Consider the following 24,806-nt stretch of genomic DNA (forward strand, 5'->3'; position numbering starts at 1 on the left):
TAACATTAAACCATCTTCCTATGCATCCTTCAATTCTAACTGCTGACTTACAACTCAAATAAAGACTAAGTATTGCTTGACATAATGCTCTATTGACACCATACAACTGTAGCATTTGGAATAGCTTTTCTCTTGGCACCTTGTCATATGACTTTTCCGGATCTACAAAACCTAAATACAGATCGTTGTTATATTCCCATGATTTTCATCTATTTGTTGTAAGTAAAGTGAAAATCTTATCCTGACAGCCTCTATCTGGCCTGAATCCAGCTTTGTCTTCACCAAGTTTCCCTTCCATAATCCTTCTCAACCATTTCTCAAGTATACTTGCATAAATCTTACCAGGAACACTCAGTAGAGAAATACCTCTGTAATTCTCACATTCAGTTTTATTTCCTTTTTATATATGGGTACTATGAGAGCTCTACTCCAATTATCTGGAATTTGTCCCTCTGTCCAGGCCTTCTGAACTATGCAGTCCAGCCACTAAGACTTTTATACCTCCATACTTCAGAATTTCTGGTCATATATCATCTACTCCCACTGCCTTTCACATTTCAAGCTTTTGATGGCTTTTTCTACTTCAAGTATGGATATGTATTCCTGATTGCATGTCTATTGAGTGTTTTTTACCAGTGTGCTGTCATTGATTGCTTCATTTAGCAATTTTTCGAAGTAATTACTCCATACATCAAGGATATCTTTTTCACCAGTTTTCATGTCATCTTTATCATCTCTAATTCCTTTTACAGCACACACACACACTCTCTCTCTCTCTCTCTCTCTCTCTCTCCCCTCTATTTCTGAGCTTTTTCAAAACAGTTCCCAGAATATTTTGTTGCCTTCTTGATATTTATTTTCTATATTCTTACCAAAGTCTTCACATGACTTTTGTTTAGCTATTTTTACACAGTGTTTAGCTTTCTTACATTTGTCTCTGTATTCTCTAAGAGCACGAGCTGACTTGTTTGCCAAGAACTTTTGATATATTTCTTCTTTTCCTTCACTGCCTCTTTAACTTCCTGTGTCCGCCATCTAGTTCTGATTTTTCTATCCTTGCAGACAACCTCACCACATGCCTCTATGGCTGAATCACTCAATGTTTAACTCAGGATTTGCCACTGAATCTCCAAGGTTCGGTTCCTGTTCTCAAACCTTTTCAATTTTTCTTGAATAATGTTTGTGTATTTTAGTCGACAGTTCACATATGAGAGCTTCTCAACTGTTATTTGCTTTAAAACTTTCTTATATGTTATTCTTTTCAATATGAAATTCAATTTTATTCTGCTCAAGACTAAATTGTAATCTTCAAATTTCAAATCCTCTGTACACTCTGGTGTCCTGCACCAGTGAGAAAACATCACTCTCAACAATAAAATAGTGAATGAGACTTCTCTCCATGTGAATTTGTGCACATTTTTATGTTGGAACATTATGTTAGTAATAACCAGTCCATGTTCTGAGCAGAAATCCAACAGGTAGTTGCCATTTTTATTAGCTTTGCTCTTTTCTCCAAATTTTTCAAAAATATTTTTGTTTGTCTGACAATCATTTCCTACTCTGCTATTTAGATCTCCAGCGAGGCCCAACTTTTCCTTTTTCATTGTGTCAGTTGCTTTCTCTAAAGCCTCAAAAAATTCCTCCCTTCTATCTAAGTAGAACCTTCTGTGGGACCATAGGCAGAAATAAGTCTCATTGTCCTGTTCCCTATTCTGATATTTGTCCATATCACTCTACTTGATATTGCTTGTCATTCAAAGAAGGTTAGCCTCGTATTTTGTGTTGAATACTATAGCTACACTGATTGCCATTCCCTGAATATAACATTTTGTATTATTGCTCAGAAAAATCTCACCAGATTGTTTTTTTTTTGTTTCAGTCACCCTTATAATGTTGATCTGGTACTTATCCATATCCATTTCTTTTCCATTCAGGCTTCTTATGTCGACAGTACCAATCTTGAACTCTGGTGATGTTGAGTTAGGGTGCATTTTGGGATTTGTTCCAATAGCCGACTTTTTGCTGTTCACCTCTGGTTTTTTAGCTATTTATTCAGTATCCAAGTATCCAAGTTTTGTTTATTAAGTATCCAAGTAAATACCTAACAGGGTGCACCATGAGAAGGTGAGGACTGGACATTAGCTCAGAAGCCCTGGTCAGTTCTCCACATTCCTCTAAGGCTATGTGGAGGTCTCCTCTCAGTTATACATCAGTTATATTAATAATATATTCGGTAGGGCAATAGTGAAAGCAGACGATGTCAAAATCTTGCAGGACGAATTGGATAGATTGGAGTTCTGGGCTAAAGAGAATGGATGTCAATTTAATGTGACAAAATGTAAGGTTATGCATTTTGGGGTGAAAAGATTAGCAGCAGTATACCACATTGGTGTGGAACTGTACTCCAGGAGATTGATGAGGCCAGGGACTTGGGAGTGTTGGTGGATAGGGAGATGAAGTTTAGGGGGCACATTGCAAAAGTAGCTAGATCAGCTCATCAACTTACTTGGTTGTTGAAAAATACTTTGACGAGCAGAGACAAGCAAGTTATTGTACCTCTGTACCAAGCCTTGATAAGACCTCATCTCGACTACTGTGCCCAGATTTGGTCACCTAGGTTTCTTCTTGATGGGGAGGAGGTGGATAGGATTCAGAGGCAAGTGACCAAGATGATAGCAGGTCTATAGAATGAACCTTATGAGAACAGGTTGAAGATTTGTGGGTTGCAGAAATTAGTTGATAGGCAGAAAATGGGAGATATGATTGAGGCATTCAAATTGCTAAAGGGTTTCTATAGGATTAATTCAGAGGATATTTTTGAGATCAGGAATGGTGGTGGGAGAACTAGGGGACACCTATGGAAGCTGGGTAAGAGTGTGGTTAGCAAGGGTGTTAGAGCTCGGCTCTTTATTTTTAGAGTGGTAAATGAATGGAATAAGCTGCAAGAGTCTGTTGTGGGTGCTATGACAGTGAGTGAGTTCAAGGCAAGGTATGATAGATACTGTGAGAATGTTGTATAGTTATGTGGACATGATGTTTAGGGCCTCCCTCGATGAGTCTAAGGACTCCCTGGAGTCGCCCATAATAATAATAATATTAGTAGTGTAAATCAAGGCAACTCCAATACAAAAGAAAATGATATGGTAAATTTTGAAACTTTTAAAGTTTCTTTCTACATTTGACTATAAAATGTCGATAGATTCATATCCTCCATTTTAATATAAACTCTAACATTTTTCTTTATTTAATTTTTATGAATTTGGAACATTCATAGGGAAAACTTAGGGTTCGATAACATGGAAATCTAGAGATCAAACATGGAGCTTTTTTGAAGCCACTTGAAAACTCCAATAAGGCAGTGGGGCTCACACTGGATCATTATACTCATCTCCCATCTAATGACAATCATAAACATCCATGCCCATGGTGGAATTCAAATCCACAGCTATTGGTTGGAAAACAGAAACATTATTCATGATCAACTAGGGGAGGTATTTTCTCCATAGCAGAAATTAAATTTTCAACAAAATATGAAACCTTTTAATACTACATTATATGCAATTATTCTTAGTTACTCATGACCAACAATAGACTACATTTTGAGCTATATTTATATAAGTTGCATTCTTTCAAAATTCAAAAAAATTAAGTCATCTTCAACTGAATAATAGAATACATTATGTTGTCAAACGTTTCCAGACCCGATAGCTCTACGTTGCTCCACCTGTATAATGCAGATACACATCCGTAATGCTATATATGCATAGGTATGTGGGCATTAGCAGCATAGACATTCTTTGCCACCAGGAGGATTGGACAAAAAAAGTTGAGTCTGTTTGAATATGGCATGACAGCCAAAGCCCACAAGTTGTTATTTGGTCCGAGATATTTCTGCCAAATTGCATGTGTCCCAGTCTACTGTCAGCAAGGTTATCGTGAAGTGGAAATATAATGGAACCACCAAACCCCGTCCCCCTCAACTGGTAGGCTCAAGAAACTGACAAATAGGGAATGACAAACTGTCAAGCATGTTGTCAAAGTAAATCATCAATCAGTATTAGCAACCATTGAAAATTACTTCTGCATGAGCTCTGGAACAGAACTCAGTAACAGAACTATTCACCTGGAAGTGTTTGCCCTTGGGTTCAGGGTCATGCTGCAGTTCACAAACCCTTGATTAGACCTGTTAATGGTTTGGAACGGTGCAAACAACACCATCATTGGACTGTGGAGCAATGAATTGTGCTACATGATTTGGCAATCCAGTGGACGTGTCTAGACCTGGCAGATGCCTTGTGAATGATACAGGAATGTCTACTATCAACTGTGAAACCGAGGTGATAGCATAATGGTCTGGTACTGGTTTGGACTGGGCCCAATGGTTTGTGTTTGGATCTTTAAACACTGATGCCTACCATGACATTTTGGACATTTCCATCGTTCTCACACTATGACAACAATTTGGAATAGGCCCTTTTCTGTATCAGCATAATAATGCACCTGCTCACAAAACACAGGCCCTAGCTCTGCAATTTGAAGACATGAAGGTGGAAGACCTAAACTGATCAACCCAAAGCCCTGACCTCAACCCTGATGAACATCTTTGGAATGAGCTGGAGTAAAGATTGTATGCAAGACCTACTCACCGAACTAACACTCATCAGCTGTTTGCCATACTACAGGAGGAATGGAAACAAATTCCAGCAACAGTTTACCAGAACTTAGTGGAGCGCCAACCCCAAAGGGGTTGACGCTCCACTGATGTTACAATCCTCCTGATGGTAAGAGCTGTAAAAGCAGCGAAAGGAGGCCCTACCTCATGTTGACAGCAATGCTGTAGCAACAGGAAATACAAACAGCTGTTCTCTGGATACTTCTGGCAATATAGTGTATATGAAATATAAAATTTCAGTGTTTCAAAATTTCAGTCAGAGGCAACAGTAACCTGTGATATGTTACTATGATCATACAATTACGATCAACTATGATTCTGTAAAGAGAATCAAAAACAAAACTACTGAGTTACTGAAAGATGTGAGGTCTTGGCCATCTGAGGTCATGAAAAATTAATGCCACTCTAATCTTGATATCTTAGAATCTATGGACTTCCAAAAGTCCACAAAACAATGCATTAGACCAATAGTGGAAGGTACTACCAACTCAACTTATTATCTAACCAAAAAATTAGCAGCAACACTCAAAGAACTGGTAGTTCCCCCCACCACCAATCTACATGAAAAATAATCACAGTGATTTATTATTAGATATATGAAGAGCCAAAGGCTTCAATTCGGCAACATATGACTTGTTTAAGTTAAGGGATATTACATCCCATATCATTTCTCAGCCGAATAAGAAACTCAAAGAGTTTCATGCTGAATATAGTAGAAATTATATAAAGTTCGGTGATTCCAAGCGTAAGCAAATACCTGGATACTGCAGCAACTGACCCTTAAGGTAGTGCAAGCTGAGGCAACTCATGTCAAAGGTGGAGCAAGATCCGATCACTATTCTTGATATTTACCCATAATGTGAACTTAGCTCCTAGGAACTGTATTACTATACAGCTCCTAGGAGCTTCAATCGTTTATGACCTGCCATGTTCAGATGCAACCTATCTCTTGCATATAGCTGTCTTTTGCCTTCAAACACACTCCAGACATCAACAAATTCCAAACTTCTTTTTTTGCACATTGTTGCAATCATATCATTCATTATCATCGCTCATCTACTTAACTCATAATTGTCAAAGCGAGGCAGCACACACACACTATCCTCCCATTGAGGATAGTGTGTGTGTGTGTGCATATCACTTTTCTTCTTCACGATATCTAACAATGTTCTTAAATCTTTTGCAGCCCGATTTATACTACCACTCAGTTCATTTGTACCCACCATAACTATCATCTTTTCCTCATCATGCCCTATCTTTAAAAAATAAAACATGTAGATCCTCCTTGCAGGATGTGAGAGTGTGAAGTGGAGCAGATGCATTCACAGACCATATACTGGTAGTGGCAAAGATAAAAATGAAACTAGCAAAGATATTTAAATCATAGAGCAAAAGAAACTGGTACAATATAAATAAATTAAAAATAAATATCTCATCTCCATTTCATCCTCTTTTACCTTGTGGTGTCGAGGGTTTATTAATCATTGGACCTCAAACCATTCACAGGATAAGGTGGTCACCTCAAACCGTTCACAGGATAAGGTGGTCAGCTCTACGCCCAAAAAAAAATAAAAAATAAATATATCATTCCAAAAACTTTGCTTGTATGATCAAAAGAAAATATGAAACGATAACAATAAATGAAGGAAAAATGGAAATATAGAAGAAAAATGGCAAAATATAAAACAATTATACATTGAAACAGCTGAAGAAATACTGGGGAAGGGTGGTTTCAGAAACAATGGATAACAGATAAACAGATAAAACAAAGTGAGGAAAGAAGAAAAAATAGAAGAAAATTACTCCAAAATCAAAATGAAGAAGAAAATGAGATAAAACATACAAGGAACAGAATAGACAAGTGCAAGAGATTATAAAAAAAATTCATTGAAGAACTCTGTAAGGAGACTGAACAGGCTGAAGCAAATTTTGATCCCGAGAAACTTTTTGAAATAACAAGGAAGATAACTGGAAAAAAATATGAGAAAAGAGACCAATATTATTTATGATATGATATTATTTCTAATTTTAATTTTGTTGGGCAGGTTGGTGATGTGCCTTTTATAGATTAGGCTTCTATCCAGGCTCAAAAGGTATTTCGGGTGAGGCTCATGTTCTACCATTTGCCAGATGAAAGAAAGAAAGAAAGGTTGAGGTGTCAATTGACCATTTATATTGTTCAGGTGGAATGCTGTGAAAACAGTTTTTGTTGGATTTGGCTTCAGGTGCCACTGCTTGAAGTACTCTCCCAGGATGTTTAGGTCTGTGTTCAAGGTTGTTTCCAGGTTGGCAAAGGAGGTACACTGGTGTAGGATCGCTAGGTCTAGGTTATTGGCATACATGTATTTGCTTGAGTTGGTATGTGACATGTCAGACATGTAGATGTTGAAGAGTATAGGGGCTAACACAAAGCCCTGTGGGAGGTTGTTATGGAGGAATCTGCCAATATGGACCCAGATCTTTCTGTTGGAGAGAATGGATTCGAAAAGCTGGAAAGTTTTTTTGCACCTTATAATATTGCCTGGTTTTAAGAGGAGGCTCCTAATCCAGACCGTGTCATAAGCTGATGTTAGGTCAATGAAAGTGACTCCAGATTTAAGTTTCTTCTGGAAGCCCACTTCAATCTGTGTTGTTAGGGACAGGACTTGGTCACAGCAACTTCTTCCCGGCCTGAAGCCAGCTTGTTCAACTGGGAGTGCTCTTTCGATGAGTGGTGAAATTCTTATAAGGAGAATTCTTTCAAAGAGCTTAAAGGTGGAACAAAGCAAGGAGATGGGTTGTAGATTCTTAATATTTGGATCTTTCCCTAGTTTGGGCACAGCAATTATTTTGGCTTCCAACCATGTTTTGGTAGTTCTCCAGTTGTTTATAATAAATTTAGTTTAATCCTTTATCCAAGTGTGAGCAAACAAAGTTTGCGCCTGAAAGTATCTTCAGGACTGGGGTAAGGTGCTACAACACCAGGACAACTCATTGCAAAGGTGGAGCAAGCTACCAAAACTCCTATCTCAGTATCTCCTATAATGCAAAACACATCTCCTTGCGGATATGTCTAATGTTATGCATTAAGGGAAGCGCCACTACCCAGACTAGTTTCGACTCTAACCAAGTGAAAAACAAACTTTCAACATCTCCAGTTGTTATAATTTTTGAGAATATGGCAGCCAGCCATGTTTGACCTCATTGGCCAAGATGTTTGAGAAACTCAGGGAGGAGGATCCACTCCTGCAGACTTGCCATTCTTGGTGAGTTTTTAAGGTTTCCTGTACCTCTCCCAGAAATACTGGGCAGACAAGTTCAGGAAGCCCAGGGCTCATCTTCAGGTTTTTTCTGATGGTAGATTGCACAGTTATTTTCCTGGTAGAGCTGGGACGTGTCTTGGAGGTTTTCAGTAGATGGTTAGCCATTTAGTCTGGATAGGTGGCGCACAGTAAGTCTCTGGTAGTTTATATGTTGTTGGTTCTGCCCTCACCTAATTTTCTCAGAAGTGACTAACTTTCTGGCTAATCTTGGTGAAGTCAAGTTCATGGATGGTTGAGATCCATCTATCCTTTCTATTTTTGTCGAGCATTGTTATGAGCTCCTTAGCAGCAGTTGAGTCTTCAGTTTCTTCATATTTGGCTAAAAGTTGCATGCTCCAGCATTGGATGTTTTCAGTAACCTCTTAGAATAAAGAGGCGTTGGCTGCAGTTTTGATTAGTTTAACAAATCTGGGGTAGCTATTAGGGGTGAGTGGTATTGCTGTAATGGTATGTTCAATTTGTTTCTCAAATACATTCCCAATTGGATCTGTAAAGGTTCCCTCTAGCAATTGCTGTGTCAGTGATGATTGGGATTGATGTGCCTGTCTCTATTAGTGTAAGATAGTGCTGGCTGTTAGGGAATCTGTTGAGGATGGTTCTGGTTGTTGGCAAGGGGTGGTCTTTAGCGTCTTTAAAGATTGTGCACAGATCTGGGGTGTAGGTTCTGTACCATCTGGCTGAGTGAAAGGTGCCTTTTTGCTTGGCATCACAGATCAAATATAGGTTATATGTATCCATCCAGTTAACCAGATTATCACCATCATGATTGTTAGAAGAACAGCCCCACATGGTGTGATGAGAAATGAAGTCACAAACATAGATAGCAGTGTGAAGTAGCAGTCAGTCTATCTGGTCAGGCCAGGATTGCATTGGCAATTTGTAGACATAGATGGTGGTATGTTTAAGTTTAATGCTTATGGAGTATTCTGTTTCAGGCACACGTTGGGTTATGTCCTTGAGCTCAGACCAGATGTAGGTTGCTAGGCCATGCTTGGGATGGCAGTTAAAAGATCCCAGGCTTAATTCCCAGAATTAAGCCTGGGATCTTTAGTCTGTCAAGTGCTGTGTTGAGCATGTGAGTTTCCTGACCAGGACATTGATCACTTTGTCTTTGGCTATTTTGCCGATAACTTCAGCTTTGGATTTAGATAGTCCTATGTTTAAGGAACAGATGTTGAGAGTGTTGCTTAGGGGACTAACTTATTTATCGTAGCTTGTCCTCCTCCCAAACAAGCCGTATGATTCTTGTTATTCCAGGCATCGATCGAGCCGGCATGGAGTTTTTTGGGTCGTGTATTTTCCATGATTGCATCATGTGGTCCAGGAGGCTTGGTACCTTTGGACGCCTGGTTAGAGTGAGTAAAATGACTGTGTTGAGGTTTAAGTGCTGAGAGAAACTCAAGTTAGAAGTTTAATGGCACGAAACAACATTTGGAAAAAGATTAAAAATAGTATTTAATTCTTCCAACATTTCATCTCAGTTACAGAAGCATCATCAAGGAGTACAATATGAGACTTGTAACACACACACACACACACACACACACACACACACACACACACACACACACACACACACACACAAAGGAAGTACAAAACTAAGTGAAACATGTGGATGAAAGATTAGTGTCATAACTAGGTGGAGCATACTCTATGGACATCTGTCAGTGGCCTAGGATGTAAACTGGGATCTCAAGGTATTAGTGTTTCCCATATTTTGGGAAATTTTAAGCATCTATATTTATTCAAATTAGATTGATTTTAAGAGCAGCAGCAGATTCTAAAAACAGTCTTTCTCTTCTAAATTTACTGTGATGGTGCATGGCCTTTTTCGATCTGAATCTGAACTGTATCCAAAGATAAGATTGACCATAGTCATGACTGCAGATTTTTTTTTTTTTTATGTTCTTCAATGTAGCTGATCCTATCTAGTTAATCAATCCCATACTAATGCTATCACCATCCCCTATGTCCAAGGCACATTAGAAAAAATAGCCTCAATCTTAAAGTTACACTGTCTTTGCACCACTTTCAAGCTTCACTTAAAACTAGCTACTCTTACCTGCTCTGCTACAGACAAACTCCCTCCTCTCTCAGTTCCAGGTGTATGTAGTTTCTTGTTCCTGCAAATTGGCCTATATGGACAGACAGAAAGATCAGCCACCATATCTTGCAACTTCTCTCATTTTCTATGTCCACAGACGTATATCATATATTCCACAAAAATCTGTTCCTTTGTGTTCTCACTATCACATTATTTATTATAGTATGCCCGCAGATTCGAGACCCTTAGACACTTCTGCACATGTCACAAAAAGAAGAATCCATTCCGATAATAGGGTAGTCAATCCGTCTTCTGGGATGAGTTGTTTATTATTACACGTCGGAAAATTAACTTCTCTTTTATGATCATTGTAGTTTTTAAAGTGGTAGCTATTTTGCTTGTATAACAGTTGGAAAAGTTTATCTATAAAGCATGTGATTTTGCATGTTGGCAACCAATTCACATGCCCTTCATTTCTTTCTCCCCTTCAGCATGAATTAACTATTCTTGGCACCAAGCCAAGCAAAGCTCTACAAAGTGTGGGCATACTATATCATTGGTTCTCTCCTCAACTCCCCATCTTCTCTAACACTATTTTTTAATCTTAACTACTCAATTCATACTTTCTCTCATACCATCATCACTGTTATCTCATCTATGTAATGGTTATATTTTGTCAATCCCCTAGGTAGATACCCCTCTCACGTTCTCTTCTCTACATCTTAAATCATCATGTATTACATCACTTCCTGCAGTCTCATACATTTGCCATACACATATACACAAGTCCACACTTTCTTTTTCACTTTGTCACCTTCCTCACTTGCTCTTCCACTGCCTTGGCTTCCTTTCTTCCTTCCCTAATTCCCTTTACTTCCTTACACTTCCCCCTTGCTTGCATTTCAACCACTAACCTCCCTCATATGTCTCCTAATTTATCCATCCATCCTAATTTATCCACTGCTACTGAATTCACATGCCATCCATTTAGAAGCATTCCTCTCTGATTTCATTTCTATTTTCAAATGTTCTTCTCTGACCAAATATTCACATGGAGTCGAAACCATGTATTGCATTCTCCAAAATTGCAATCCATTCACAATGTCGTTGATATAAAGGTTAAACAATATAACTCCCAGTACTGAGACCTGTGGACCCCACTTGTAACTTTCTGCATCCTTGATACTGCTCCTGCATACACAACTCTCTGATACTTATCAGATAGCCAATCCCAAATCTAGTTCACTAACCTGACATCTAAACCCATGTGCTGCAACTTAAATATCAGTTTATCATGTGGTACCCTGTCAAATGCCTTTGTAAAATAAAAAGAAAAAAAATGGCAGAATATGCTTTTCTCTCCATTAAGCCTCCAACATGATGCTTTTCTCTCATCAACTGCTCTTGTCACTTTATTACAAAAGGTAGTCTGACTCACAGATAACATTACCCTTATCTAGCCAATTCTGTAAATGATCTCTCACTAATTTCTCCAAAATCTTAACAACTACTGATGAAATACAAACTGGTCTATAATTTGACACTTCCAGTCTGCTATCATCCTTATGCAATGGAACTATCTTACCTCCTTCACTCCTTGGGTGCCTTTTCCATGGCCAGACTTTCATTGAAAAGCCAGTTCAACAGAGCTGTCAGTTCTTTAGCACATTCTCTCAAAACCTGTAGTGAACTCCCATCCAGTCCCAATGCTTTATTGACATCCAGAGTACTCAGTATTTGAAAGACACGCTCTTCTTGCACTTCTAAACCTCAAACCTGCCCCATCCCTCCAATATTAAAACTTACTTCTTCAGGATTAAATACCCCAATAAAATGTTCACTGAACAACTTCATTATGTCCTTTGCATCAGTCACCCTATTCCCTTTATCCAACAATGTCATTCTTCCACAATTATTTCTCCTCCTGCTGGCTGCATAATAAAAGAATTCCTTAGGATTTTCTTTAGATCTCAAGGCCAATCTCCTACCTTCCTTACCATATTAGTTACTCTCATGGCCTGAGTCATATTCCTCATTCATCTGTTCTCCACTCCTCTCCTAATATTTCTTCCATAACTTTTTTTTTTTACCTGCAGTTCCCATTTGATATTGTTTGTCATCTACTTTACACCAAACTGTGTACTTTTCTTCACTGATGGTATACAACTTGGTATTGCTGCTAATGGGGGGGGGGGGATCATAGAAGAAGCATTCAAGCTAACCCCTGTCAGCTTGCTTACAAGCTGCAAATTCTGCTGCCAGTATTCTACAGTAGAGTATAGTATATAAAGAGTAGAGTATAGGCGACTAAAAATTAATAGCCCTTATGGGAACTGACCCTGACAATCATCTCACATAATATAGAGGGCCTCTTCTCTGTAAAAGAAGATCTTATTGCAAAAATGTGTAAAGAACAAAAATGTGACATTTTATGTCTACAGGAAACACACAAAGGACCTCAACAAGCCAGACCCAAAATTGCTGGTATGAAGCCCATAAAAGAAATACCACATGAAAAATATGGAAGTGCTATTTTCACTTGGCAGGAGCTCCAAGTTTCAGAATGCCTAACCACAAACCAAAACAACATAGAAATCCTTGGAATAGATCTAGGTAACACTAGTGTCTTCTCAGTATATAAACCACCTATTATAAAATTTGTTTTTGAAATGTCCCAGTATTTGACACAAAGGAAACCTGCTATTACTATAGGTGACTTCAATAGTCATAGCACACAGTGGAGTTATAGTAAAACGATTCAGGATGGCGAGTTAGTCGTACACTGAACTGAAAATAATCAAATGGTCTTATACACGGTCCTAAACAGGCATCATCATTTAACAGTGTACGATGGAAAAGAGGATATAATGCACACCTTGGATTTGCTAGTAATAGAATAGCTAATCTGTGCAATAAACAGGTACTTGCACCAATCCCGACTTCACAACATAAACCAATAATGGTGCGAGTCATCCCACCTGTCCGAACTAAGGAGATCCCACTTAGAAGATGCTTTAATTTCAAAAAAGCTAATTGGAAACAGTTCTCAGAGAATTAGACATAAATTTATCCAATATTTTACCTAGACCAGAAAATTATGGAAAGTTCACTAAAGCTATTAGACAGTCTACTACCAGGCACATCCCAAGTGGTTGTAGAATGTGTTATGTTCCAGGTTTTACAGAACATAACATGGAAATATATGAAAGATTTTGTGACCTATATGATAAAGACCCATTTTCAATTGAAACAACTGATGCATGAGAGGAACTTGAAAAAAGAAGTCTACAATGGGCAGAGAAAAATTAAAAGCTTAGATATCAAACACAGTAACAAGTAAGTGTGGCTCTTACTCAAAAAATTATCTGATAACCCCACAACAGCAGCAACTGAAGTTAATATAAATGCAAACCAAATTGCAACTCGGCTATCTCTGAATGGTAAACCGAGTACTGAAGGTAAAAGACCTAATGATCAGATTTAAAAAGTTAGGGATTCAGAAAATAATCTCTTCAAAGCACCATTTACTAAAGAGGACCTAGAATTTGTTAGAATTTTTTGACTGTTGGAAATTTGCTAAAATACCCAGCATATGGAGGCAAATGAAAGTAACACCTATCCTGAAACTGGGTAAACCTTCTGAAGATCCAAAGAGCTATAGCTCTCCTACGCTCCTAATGCCAGGAGTATCCAGAATAAAGGTGAGGAATTGATGGTACTGATAGCATCAGCGTGGCAAAAGATTATTAGGATCACTGAGATGTGGTTGACAGAAGAGGATATAATAACAGGAATAGAAGTAGCAGGGTACAGCATTTTTCGGCAGGATAGGAAAGGGAAAGCATGGTGGTGGAGTACTGCTTATGATATGTGACGACTTATGTCCATATAGAAGTGGAGGCTTTGGAAAGCAGTGACACTAATGGTTTTGAAAGCATATGGTGTGTGAGGTAGAAATGGCCAAGACAGGATATTTAGTGGGGTGTTGCTACAAACCAAGAAGCACAGAGGGTGGGGAGCAGGAGATGTTTAGGCAGTTGAGCTTGGCAAGTGCAAGAAGAATGTTTGTTATGGGAGATTTTAACTATAGCAGTATAAATTGGTGAGAGGAAGATGCATGTAGCAATAAGGGAAAGGAATTTTTTGAATTTTTGAGGGACAAATGTCTTAGGCAACATGTAATAGAGGGAACAAGAGGTTCAAGAGTTTTGGATTTGGTCATAGCATCAGAAGAGTTGATAATAACTGAGATAACATCTCTCCCACCAGCTGGAGAGAGTGACCATGTGGTTTTGACTTGAAAGATGAATAGACATGCATGTGGAATTATAAGGCAGGTAATCTGAGTCTCGGATCTGGTTGAGTCCCAAAGGTGTGGAAAGAGGGGAAAATAGTTCCACTGCATAAAGGATCCAAAACTACTGTTGCAAATTACCGACCAATCAGCATATCAGGAGTCATTGTCAAGGTCTTGGAGAAAGTAGTCAAGGGAAAATACAGGAATGGATTGATGAAAATGAGATACTGTACAGGCCACAGCATGGCTTTGTGAAGGGTAGATCATGCCTCAGTAACTTGCTCAAGTGTTATAACACAGTGACAGCCGAACTGGATAAGGGTAATGGGTTTATAGTGATACTGCTGGACCTGGCTAAGGCATTTGACAGGATACCACATGGAATTCTAATCCGTAAACTGCAACATATGGGAATAGATATAGGGTTGGTGAGATGGATAGGTGGGTGGTTGATGGAGAGATATCAGAAAGTAGTTTATTCAGGAGTAGGGTCCAAAAGAAGGTCTGTTAGACCACTGCTGTTTAATTTGTTCATTAACGATATAGAGAAGGATATAAGAGGAACAGTTCATTTGTTCGCTGATGATGCAAAGTAAGGCAATAGTGAATGCAGAAGATGTAAAAATCTTGCAGGACGACTTGGATAGATTGGAGTTCTGGGGTAAGGAGAATGGATGTCAATTTAACGTGACAAAATGTAAGGTTATGCATTTTGGGGTGAAAAGATTAGCAGCAGTATACCACATTGGTGTGGAACTGTACTCCAGGAGATTGATGAGGCCAGGGACTTGGGAGTGTTGGTGGATAGGGAGATGAAGTTTAGGGGGTACATTGCAAAAGTAGCAAAATCAGCTCATCAACTCACTTGGTTGTTGAAAAATACTTTGACGAGCAGAGACAAGCAAGTTATTGTACCTCTGTACTGAGCCTTGATAAGACCTCATCTCAACTACTGTGCCCAGATTTGGTCACCTAGGTTTCTTCTTGATGGGGAGGAGGTGGAGAGGATCGAAAGGCAAGTGACCAAGATGATAGCAGGGTTATGGAATGAACCTTATGAGAACAGGTTGAAGATTTGTGGGTTGCAGAAATTAGTTGATAGGCAGAAAATGGGAGATATGATTGAGACATTCAAATTGCTAAAGGGTTTCTATAGGATTAATTCAGAGGATATTTTTGAGATCAGGAATGGTGGTGAGAGAACTAGGGGACACCTATGGAAGCTGGGCAAGAGTGTGGTTAGCAAGGGTGTTAGAGCTGGGTTCTTTATTTTTAGAGTGGTAAATGAATGGAATAAGCTGCAAGAGTCTGTTGTGGGTGCTATGACAGTGAGTGAGTTCAAGGCAAGGTATGATAGATACTGTGAGAATGTCGTATAGTTATGTGGACATGATGTTTAGGGCCTCCCTCGATGAGTCTAAGGACTCCCTGGAGTCGCCCGTAATAATAGTAATAATTATAATAGTCTTAGATATCAACTTGGGGAAGTTTCATGGAGGGAGGAATTGGAAGGCTGGGATATCATTAGTGTTTGAGAAATTGTGAAGGAATATTTGTTAGCAGCAATAGTAAGCTGTATTCCACAAGTGAAGAAGAGGACACAATTTGGTGTAAAGTGGATGACAAACAATATTAAACAGGAACTGCATGTGAAAAAGAGGCTATGGAGAAAGGTGAAGAACAGATGCATGAAGAATATAAGACACAGGACAGGAGAGTGACTAGTATGGTAAGGAATGCGAAACTGGAATATGAGAAGAGACTGGCGCAAAGATCCAAAGAAAATTCTAGGGGATTTTTTAGCTATGTGGCCAGTAAGAGTAGAAATGGTTGCGGAAGAATGACACTGTGATATAGAAATGGGAATAGAGTGACTGATGCAGAGGACATAATGCAATTGTTCAATGAACACTTTATTGGAGTATTTCATCCTGGAGGAGTAATTTTAATACTAGAGGAATAGAGCAGGTTCGAGGTTAAGAGGTGTAGGAGGAGAGCGTGTTCCAAATACAGTGTACTCTTGATGTCAGTAAAGCTGTGGGACTGGCTGGTATTTCACCATGAGTTTTGAGAGAATATGCTAAAGAACTGACAGCTCCTTTGATCTGGCTTTTCAATCAAAGTCTGCCTATGGGAAAGATGCCCAGGGAATGGAAGGAAGGTAAGATAGTGCCATTGCATAAGAGCAGTAGCAGACGAGAAGTGTCTAATTATAGGCCAGTTTGTGTGTCATCAGTAGTTGTTAAGATCTTGGAGAAATTAGTTAAGGACCGTATACAGCATTGGGCAGATGAGGATAATGTTATCTGTGAGAGTCAACATGGATTTCTTATGCGGCGCTCTTTTTTTAATAATATGCTAGCCTTTTATAATAAAGTTACAAGAGCAGTAGATGAGGGAAAGGCATATACTTCCATTTTCTTGAATTTAGCGTAGGCATTCGACAGGGTGCCACATGATAAGCTGATATTAAAGTTGCAGCACATGGGTTTGGATGTCGGGTTGGTTACCTGGATTCAGGATTGGCTGTCGGATAGGTATCAGAGAATTTTTTATGGTGGGGCAGTTTCAAGGAGGCAGAAGATTACAAGTGGGGTCCCATAAGTACCAGTACTGGGACCTATATTGTTTAACCTTTATATCAATGACATTGTCAATGGATTGCAGGGGGATATTCAGTTGTTTGCAGGTGATGTGAAGCTGGGAAGGGTTATTAGTAATAGTACAGATGTGGTAGCCCTGCAAGATGATTTGATAAGCTAGACAGATGGGCAAATGAATGGGGGGATTCAGTTTAATGCAGAAAAATGTAAGGTCTTGAGGTTTGGGACACATTGATGGGACACTGCATACTCTATGGGATAAGATAAACTGGAGGAGGTGGGAGAGAAAAGAGATCTGAGGTTGATGATTGATAGAAACCTGAAATTCAGGGAACAAATTGGGAAGGTGGTGAAGGAAATCCAGAAGATTGATGCAATACTGAGAAGAACACTGACCTGCAGAGATAAAAGAGTTATTGTTCCGTTGTATAAAACCCTAATCACACCACACTTAGACTATTGTTCTCAGGTTTGGTCCCCAGGATTTGAAGGGGATAAATTAACTGTGGAAAGGGTTGAGAGGTGGATAACAAAGATGTATTGTACAATTCCCACATTCCCTCTGAGGATTGACTGAGGGAATGTGCAGAGTTTGGTAGATAGAAGAAGGAGAGGTGATATGATTGAGACTTTTAAACTGTTGAGAGGTGGTTATAGGATTGACACTGGGGAGTTCTTTCACTTGTTTGAACAGCAGGAAGGAGTGATGACAAGGGGCCATCCCTGGAAGTTAAGAAAGGAAACTGTGAGCAAGAGGGTGAAGAGTGGTTTCTTTGCATGGAGAGTGGTTGAACCGTGGAATGCATTACCTGATTGAGTGGTGAGAGTGAGAACGGTCAATGACTTCAAGGAGTGGTATGCTAGACTTTGTGTTTCCTAGGAAGGACCTCCCACGATGAGTCTTTTGACTCCACGTAGGCCTGAATGATAATAATAATAATAGAAAATTCCCTAAAAAAAGCCTCAAAAACTAGGAAAAGCCACCGGTATAGATGAGGCACTGATCAGACCACACTTGGACTACTGTGCTGAGATCTGGTCACCTGTTTTTCAATGTGATATGGAGACATTGGAGAGGGTGACTAAGACAATACAAGGAGTTTGGAATACTGGCTATGGAGAGAAGTTGAAGAGATGTGGATAGCAGAGTTTGGTGGATAGGAGGAAGAGAGGTGATTTGATAGAGATGTTCAAGTTAGTAAGAGGATTTTATCAGATTAATCCAGAGGGGATTATAAAAAGAGTAGAAAGTGACAGGGAAAGAACTAGAGGTCATTCCTGGAAGTTATGTAATAATCTGGTGAAGGAGGGTGTGAGGAGTAGATTTTTTACATGGAGAATTGTCAGTGAATGGAATGCATTACTAGAATGTGTTGTTAATGCAAGGAGTGTTAAGGACTTTAAGATTCTGTATGGTATTGATAAGATTCTGTAAGAAAAGCAAAAAAGGATTACGAAAGAACATTGGCAATGCAGGCTAAAGAGAATCCTAAACAGTTTTTTAGATATGTAGCAAGTAAAAGGAAAAATGTACATGGCAGATTGATTTTAAAGAATGCCGATGGTAGGGAGGTAACTGAATCAGTTGAGATAGTTGAGTTACTGAGTGAGCACTTTGCAAAAGTATATCATCCAGGTGGTGACATTGCAGAAACGAATAAACCAGTAGATTATACGGGAATTGTGGTTAATGAAGTGGAGGTGAGTAGTCTGTTGCATAACCTCGATGTCAATACATCTGTGGGATTGGATGGTATACCAGCTCGTGTTGTACGAGAAGCAGCTAAAGAATTGTCAGTACCCTTGACCATTTTGTTTAATTTGAGTCTCGGGTCTGGGTTAGTCCCGAGCGGGTGGAAAGAGGGGAAAATAGTTCCACTGCATAAAGGTGGTTCCAGGACTGCTGTTGTGAATTACTGACCGATTAGCATATCAGGAATCATTGTCAAGGTCTTAGAGAAAATAGTCAAGAGGAAAATACAAGATTGGATAGAAGAAAATGGGATACTGTATCGGGGACAGCATGGTTTTGTGAAGGGTAGGTCATGCCTCAGTAACTTGCTCACGTATTATAACACAGTGACGGCTGAACTGGATAAGGGTAATGTGTTTACGGTGATTCTACTGGACCTTGCGAAGGCCTTTGACAGGATTCCACATGGAATTCTAATCAGTAAATTGCAGCATATGGGAATGGACATAGGGTTGGCGAGATGGATAGGAGGGTGGTTGACGGAGAGATATCAGACAGTGGTTTACTCGGGAGTAGAGTCCACAAGACGGCCTGTGACTAGTGGTGTGCCACAAGGATCTGTTCTTGGACCACTGCTGTTTAATTTGTTCATAAATGATATAGGAAATGATCTGAGAGGAACAGTTCATTTGTTTGCGGATGATGCGAAGTTGGGTAGGGCAATAGTGAATGCAGATGACGTCAAAATTTTGCAGGATGATTTGGATAGATTGGAGGTCTGGGCTAAGGAGAATGGATGTCAGTTTAATGTGGCAAAATGTAAGGTTATGCATTTTGGGGTGAAAAGATTGGCGGCAGTTTACTGCATTGGTGGAACCCTGCTCCAGGAAATTGATGAGGCACGAGATTTAGGAGTGTTGGTAGATAAGGAATTGAAATTTAGGGGACACATTGCAAAAGTGACCAAAACAGCTCATCAAATCACTTGGTTGCTGAAGAATACGTTGACAAGCAGAGACAAGCAGTTTATTGTTCCTCTGTATCGAGCCTTGATAATACCACATCTAGACTACTGTGCTCAGATTTGGTCACCTAGGTTTCTTCTTGATGGGGAGGAGGTGGAGAGGATCCAGAGGCGAGTGACCAAGATGATAGCAGGTCTGTGGAATGAACCGTATGAGAACAGGTTGAGGATTTGTGGGTTGTAAAAATTGGTTGATAGGCGGAGGAGGGGAGATATGATTGAGACATTCAAATTACTGAAGGGTTTCTATAAAATTAATTCAGAAGATATTTTTGAGAACAGGGCTGGTTGTGGGAGGACTAGGGGACATCCATGGAAACTGGGCAAAAGTGTAGTTAGTAAAGGTGTTAGAGCTGGGTTCTTTACTTTTAGAGTAGTGAATGAGTGGAATGCGCTCCCTGAGTCTGTGGATGCTGTGACAGTGAATGAGTTTAAGGCGAGGTATGATAGATACTGTATGAATGTCAAATAGTTGTGATGAATATGATTTGGGGTCTCCCTCGATGAGTCTAATGACTCCCTGGAGTTGCCCGTAATAATAGTAATAATAATAATAATAAATATGTTGTCAGTTGAATGAACCTCCCACGATGAGTCTGTCAACTCCATGGAAGGTGTAATAATCATAACAGAAATAAGACCTATGGAATCCGGGAGAAAAGGCAATAGAATGGTTGTTAGAATTTTTCGACTTTGTTGGAAATTTGCTAAAATACCCAGCATATGGAGACCAATGAAAGTAATACCTATCCTGAAACTGGGTAAAACTTCTGGAGATCCAAAAAGCTACAGGCCTATAGCTCTCCTATGTTCAATGCTGAAGCTACATGAGAGGTTAATTTTGAACAGATTAAGTCCAGAAATAGAGAAAGTGCTGAGAAAAGAACAGGCAGGATTAGACCAGGAAGATCATGCCCTGGACAAGTATTAAACATAACACAGTTTAATGAGACAGCTTTGAAAGGGGATTAGAAAAAACAGGAGCTGTCTTCATAGATTTGACAGCAGCATATGACACACTAAATCTTAGGCTTATAGTTAAAATTTATAGCATGACAAACAGCTATCAGTTAGTGGAGCTATGTAAGTCACTGCTGTTTAGCAGGAGATTCTTTGTGGAATTTCAGAGAAAAAAGAGCAGATGGCATATCCAGAAAAATGGTCTACCCCAAGAGATGTGCTCTACCCCTCTTTTCTTCAATCAATCAATATATATATATATACTAACGACCAACCTATAAAGGCACAGTCAAGAACCTTGGTGAATAAACCGAACTAAATAAAAATAATAATTCATTGGTCTATAACCAGTCTTACTCATGCTACCCCTCATTCTGTCAGCATATTTTCATAATCCTTTAACCCCATATACCTCTCCACATACACAAAAGGTATACAGTATATACATATGGATAGATAGATAGATAGATATATATATATACACACACACATATATATAACATACTTGTTTGGGTAGTTATATATAATCAAAGTCATAATCAAAGCAACATTAATAGTTGCTTTTCTCTTCAAAGAAAAAGCTGGCTAATTATAATACTTTCCAAATTAACTTGCATTCACTTATACAGTGACAATTAATAAATTCATTCAATTTATGCCAAAAAATTTAGTGTGTGGAATTTTTTTGCAGTTTTAGTTTTGTAATATTATCCTGCAGCAGACAGCACTGCATCGAACAAAAATTAGATCTTTTCAATATTTCAAAAGAAAAGAAAATTCTCACCTTTTTCCACTCTTCTTTCATGTAATATAAGATCCGCTGCACTTCAGCAACATTCTTTCCATTTTTCCGTGCTCCATCTATCATCTGTGTTTCCGCTCTACCAAAGTGATGATTGGTCAGCAGCCAACGTGGTGATTCAGGCACAAACCTTGAAAAAGCCGCTTAATCAGACCTGCTGGTCCATGATTATAAATAAAACAGTAAAGTAACATTAGAAAGCATACTATGGTGGATTTAACAGTTCTGTCAGAATTTTAAGTTGTGTTACTGAAGCTATGAAAATTTTCAGTTCCACTAGAAAAAAATGATTTAAGTGCATATAATAAAACAATTCAATTCTTTAATATTTGTTCATGATATGTGAATCAAACTACTCAAGTAGAAAATAATTTTGTTTACTCTTTAAATGGAAAGCAAGCTTTTAGGAAGTAAAGGTTTCAAAAATGCTATTATATATAGCATTTCTGAAATTATTATTATTAACACCAGACCTCCATGGATTCAAAGACTCATTGCAGGAGGTAATACAGAGTGTTACACACACACACACACACACACACACACACACACACACACACACACACACACACACACACACACACACACAGCCCATCAAACCAAAGTTTAAACTTATTTAATGTATCCAACATTCACCACAATGTCAGGCAATACATTTCACTCAGCAACCCACTCTCCATTATTATTATTATTATTATTTCGGGCGACTCCAGGAGTCCTTAGACTCATCGAGGGAGGCCCTAAACATCATGTCCACACAACTATGCGATTACATTCTCACAGTATCTATCATACCTTGTCTTGAACTCGTTCACCGTCATAGCACCCACAACAGACTCTGGCAGCTTATTCCACTCATTTACCACTCTAAAAGTAAAGAACCCAGCTCTAACACCCCTGCTAACCACACTCTTGCCCAGCTTCCATAGGTGTCCCCTAGTTCTCCCACCACCAGTCCTGATCTCAAAAATATCCTCTGAATTAATCCTATAGAATCCCTTTAGCAATTTGAATGTCTCAATCATATCTCCCCTCCTCCACCTATCAACTAGTTTCTGCAACCCACAAATCTTCAACCTGTTCTCATATGGTTCATTCCATAGACCTGTTATCATCTTAGTCACTCGCCTCTGGATCCTCTCCGCCTCCTCCCCATCAAGAAGGAACCGAGGTGACCAAATTTGGGCACAGTAATCGAGATGAGGTCTTATCAAGGCTCGGTACAGAGGTACAATAACTTGCTTGTCTCTGCTCGTCAAGGTATTTTTCAACAACCAAGTGAGTTGATGAGCTGATTTAGCTACTTTTACAGTGTGCCCCCTAAACTTCATCTCCTTATCCATCAACACTCCCAAGTCCCTGGCCTCATCAATCCCTCCATGCAAAGAACCTGCTCCTTATGCCCTCCTTATACAGTTTCCAGGGTTGTCCCCTTGTTCTATCCCCTTCTCCCATTCTATGAAAAAATTTCATAGAATTTAGGAGAAAGAGAGGGGATATGATTGAGACATTTAAGTTGTCTCAATCATATCCCCTCTCTTCCTCCTATTCACAAGACTTTGCAAACTACATTACCTCAATTTCTCTTCATATACCACATTCCAAAGACCAGTTACCAACTTAGTCGGTCTTCTCTGGAGTCTTTCCAATATATCCTCATCACCATCAATGCCAGGAGACTAAATCCGCACACAAAATCCATACAAGAACTACACAATGGAAACGGAACTTCTTTATTTCTGCATGATAAGGTCCTCCACATCATTGCCATAATCTGATATAACTTCACAATTTGTACAATGTGATGACCTCTGAACTTCAGGTCCTTTTCCACCACCACTCCAAAGTCTTGGCTCTGAACTTCTTCCAAGATTTCCCCACCTAATGTATACTTTGCATTCTATTTTTTCCTACCAAATTTCAGAACCTTACACTTTGTAGAATCCTCACAGAAGTCTTTACATGGCTAGCCACAACCCATGTGATCACCTCGTGATCCTTCTTAGCAAATGGAAGAAATGCGAAACCCCATTCACAATCACATCCTGTAATGAAATGATCAAATTTAAAACTCATAGATTCTCACATACCCTCATTATCTCTTGAGAAGTCAAGAAATTCATTTTCCTTATTCCCAAATGCTATCTCTCCATTCCAATCTATATTGCCACAATTAAAATCACCCATAATAATCACCTTCTCTCATCTAACCCAAGCAGCTAATACATTTCTTCATCACCAACCTCCACATTCCCTTACCTAGAGAAACATCCAACTAAATATCTCTTCCTGTCAACCTCCACATGACACCCTCAAAACCATTGCCACTATTTCCCTCTTTATGTCTACCACATGTGGACATAATTTCCCTGCTATCATCAATAGCACCCCCCCCCCGCCCGCCTATACTCTTGTCCTTTCTATCCTCATGAAAAACATTGCGCCCTTCCGTTTTTATTCCCATCAAGTTATCATCCTCATTCAACCATGTTTCACTTATTCCAACAATTTTTGGGCAAATAAATTGGAATCAGTGAAACAATTTCATCTTCCTTATTTCTGATGCTTGTGGCATTTGTAAATAACATAGAAGTTCACTTTTAGGCCTATAACTAAAAGCAACTTTCAGATTGCGATTTCCCCACCACACTTGTCCCTGCCCAATCACTTTTGTCACAACTTACTTCATGTACCTGCTCAGTCTCAATTACATATTCCCATATCCATCCCATTCCTATGCTGATCATTCCCATATATTCATTTAATCCACTCTCCCTATGCCATGTCTATCCCTCTTGCATTCCCATTCACTCTTCATCTCTCACACCAGTACTATTTCCATTACCAAGCACTTCAGTATCATCCATTTCACTCTCCTGATCTTTCACTTCACCTCCTACTTCCTCTTATTTCTTACTTGCATCACTCACTGCACTTCCTTTCAGCAACAGTTTCTCCACTTCACTTACTCCAAAGCCATTCAAATGCAATCCATCACAGAAATCCATTGCAGAAACTATTATATATATAGTATAAGGGGTTTCCAAAAAGTAAGGTAACACATTTTTTTTCCCAAGAATGTTTAATAATAGGAAGTTGAAATTATATACCAAGAAATATGTGAACATGCACTACTTCTCCACAAAGTCTCCAAATTTATATTCATCTACTTGTCCCAGTGATAGATCGGCTTATCAATACCAGTACTAAAGAAGTCCGTGCCCACACTCAGTAACCAATATTGCACTGCCTAATGAAATTCCTCATCCGTAGTGAAGCCAAGAACATCGTGAACAATTTCATAAACAGTGGACTTACTCAAGTTCACCACTTGTGCAGTTTCACTTGCCAGTCTTCAAGAACGATGCCCTTAATGCATGAAATGTTGTATTTTGTCTTGCTCAATGGA

General features: G+C 39.1%; 1 protein-coding gene across 1 annotated transcript in view; it reads right to left on the reverse strand.

The window, feature by feature from the left end:
• The window catches only part of LOC150094374 (organic cation transporter protein-like), a 301,836-nt gene that overhangs the window by 114,036 nt on the left and 162,994 nt on the right, over positions 1-24,806 (reverse strand). The window contains exon 6 of the mRNA XM_090412194.1: positions 21,380-21,527. Coding sequence (XP_090268320.1) covers positions 21,380-21,527 — 148 coding nt within the window. The remainder of the gene's footprint in view (positions 1-21,379; positions 21,528-24,806) is intronic.

Source organism: Typopeltis vanoorti, chromosome 22 (genome assembly GCF_054136105.1).
Source record: "Typopeltis vanoorti isolate ZY-2024b chromosome 22, IOZ_Tvanoo_1.0, whole genome shotgun sequence".
In the NCBI taxonomy this organism is placed as follows: Eukaryota; Metazoa; Arthropoda; class Arachnida; order Uropygi; family Thelyphonidae; genus Typopeltis; species Typopeltis vanoorti.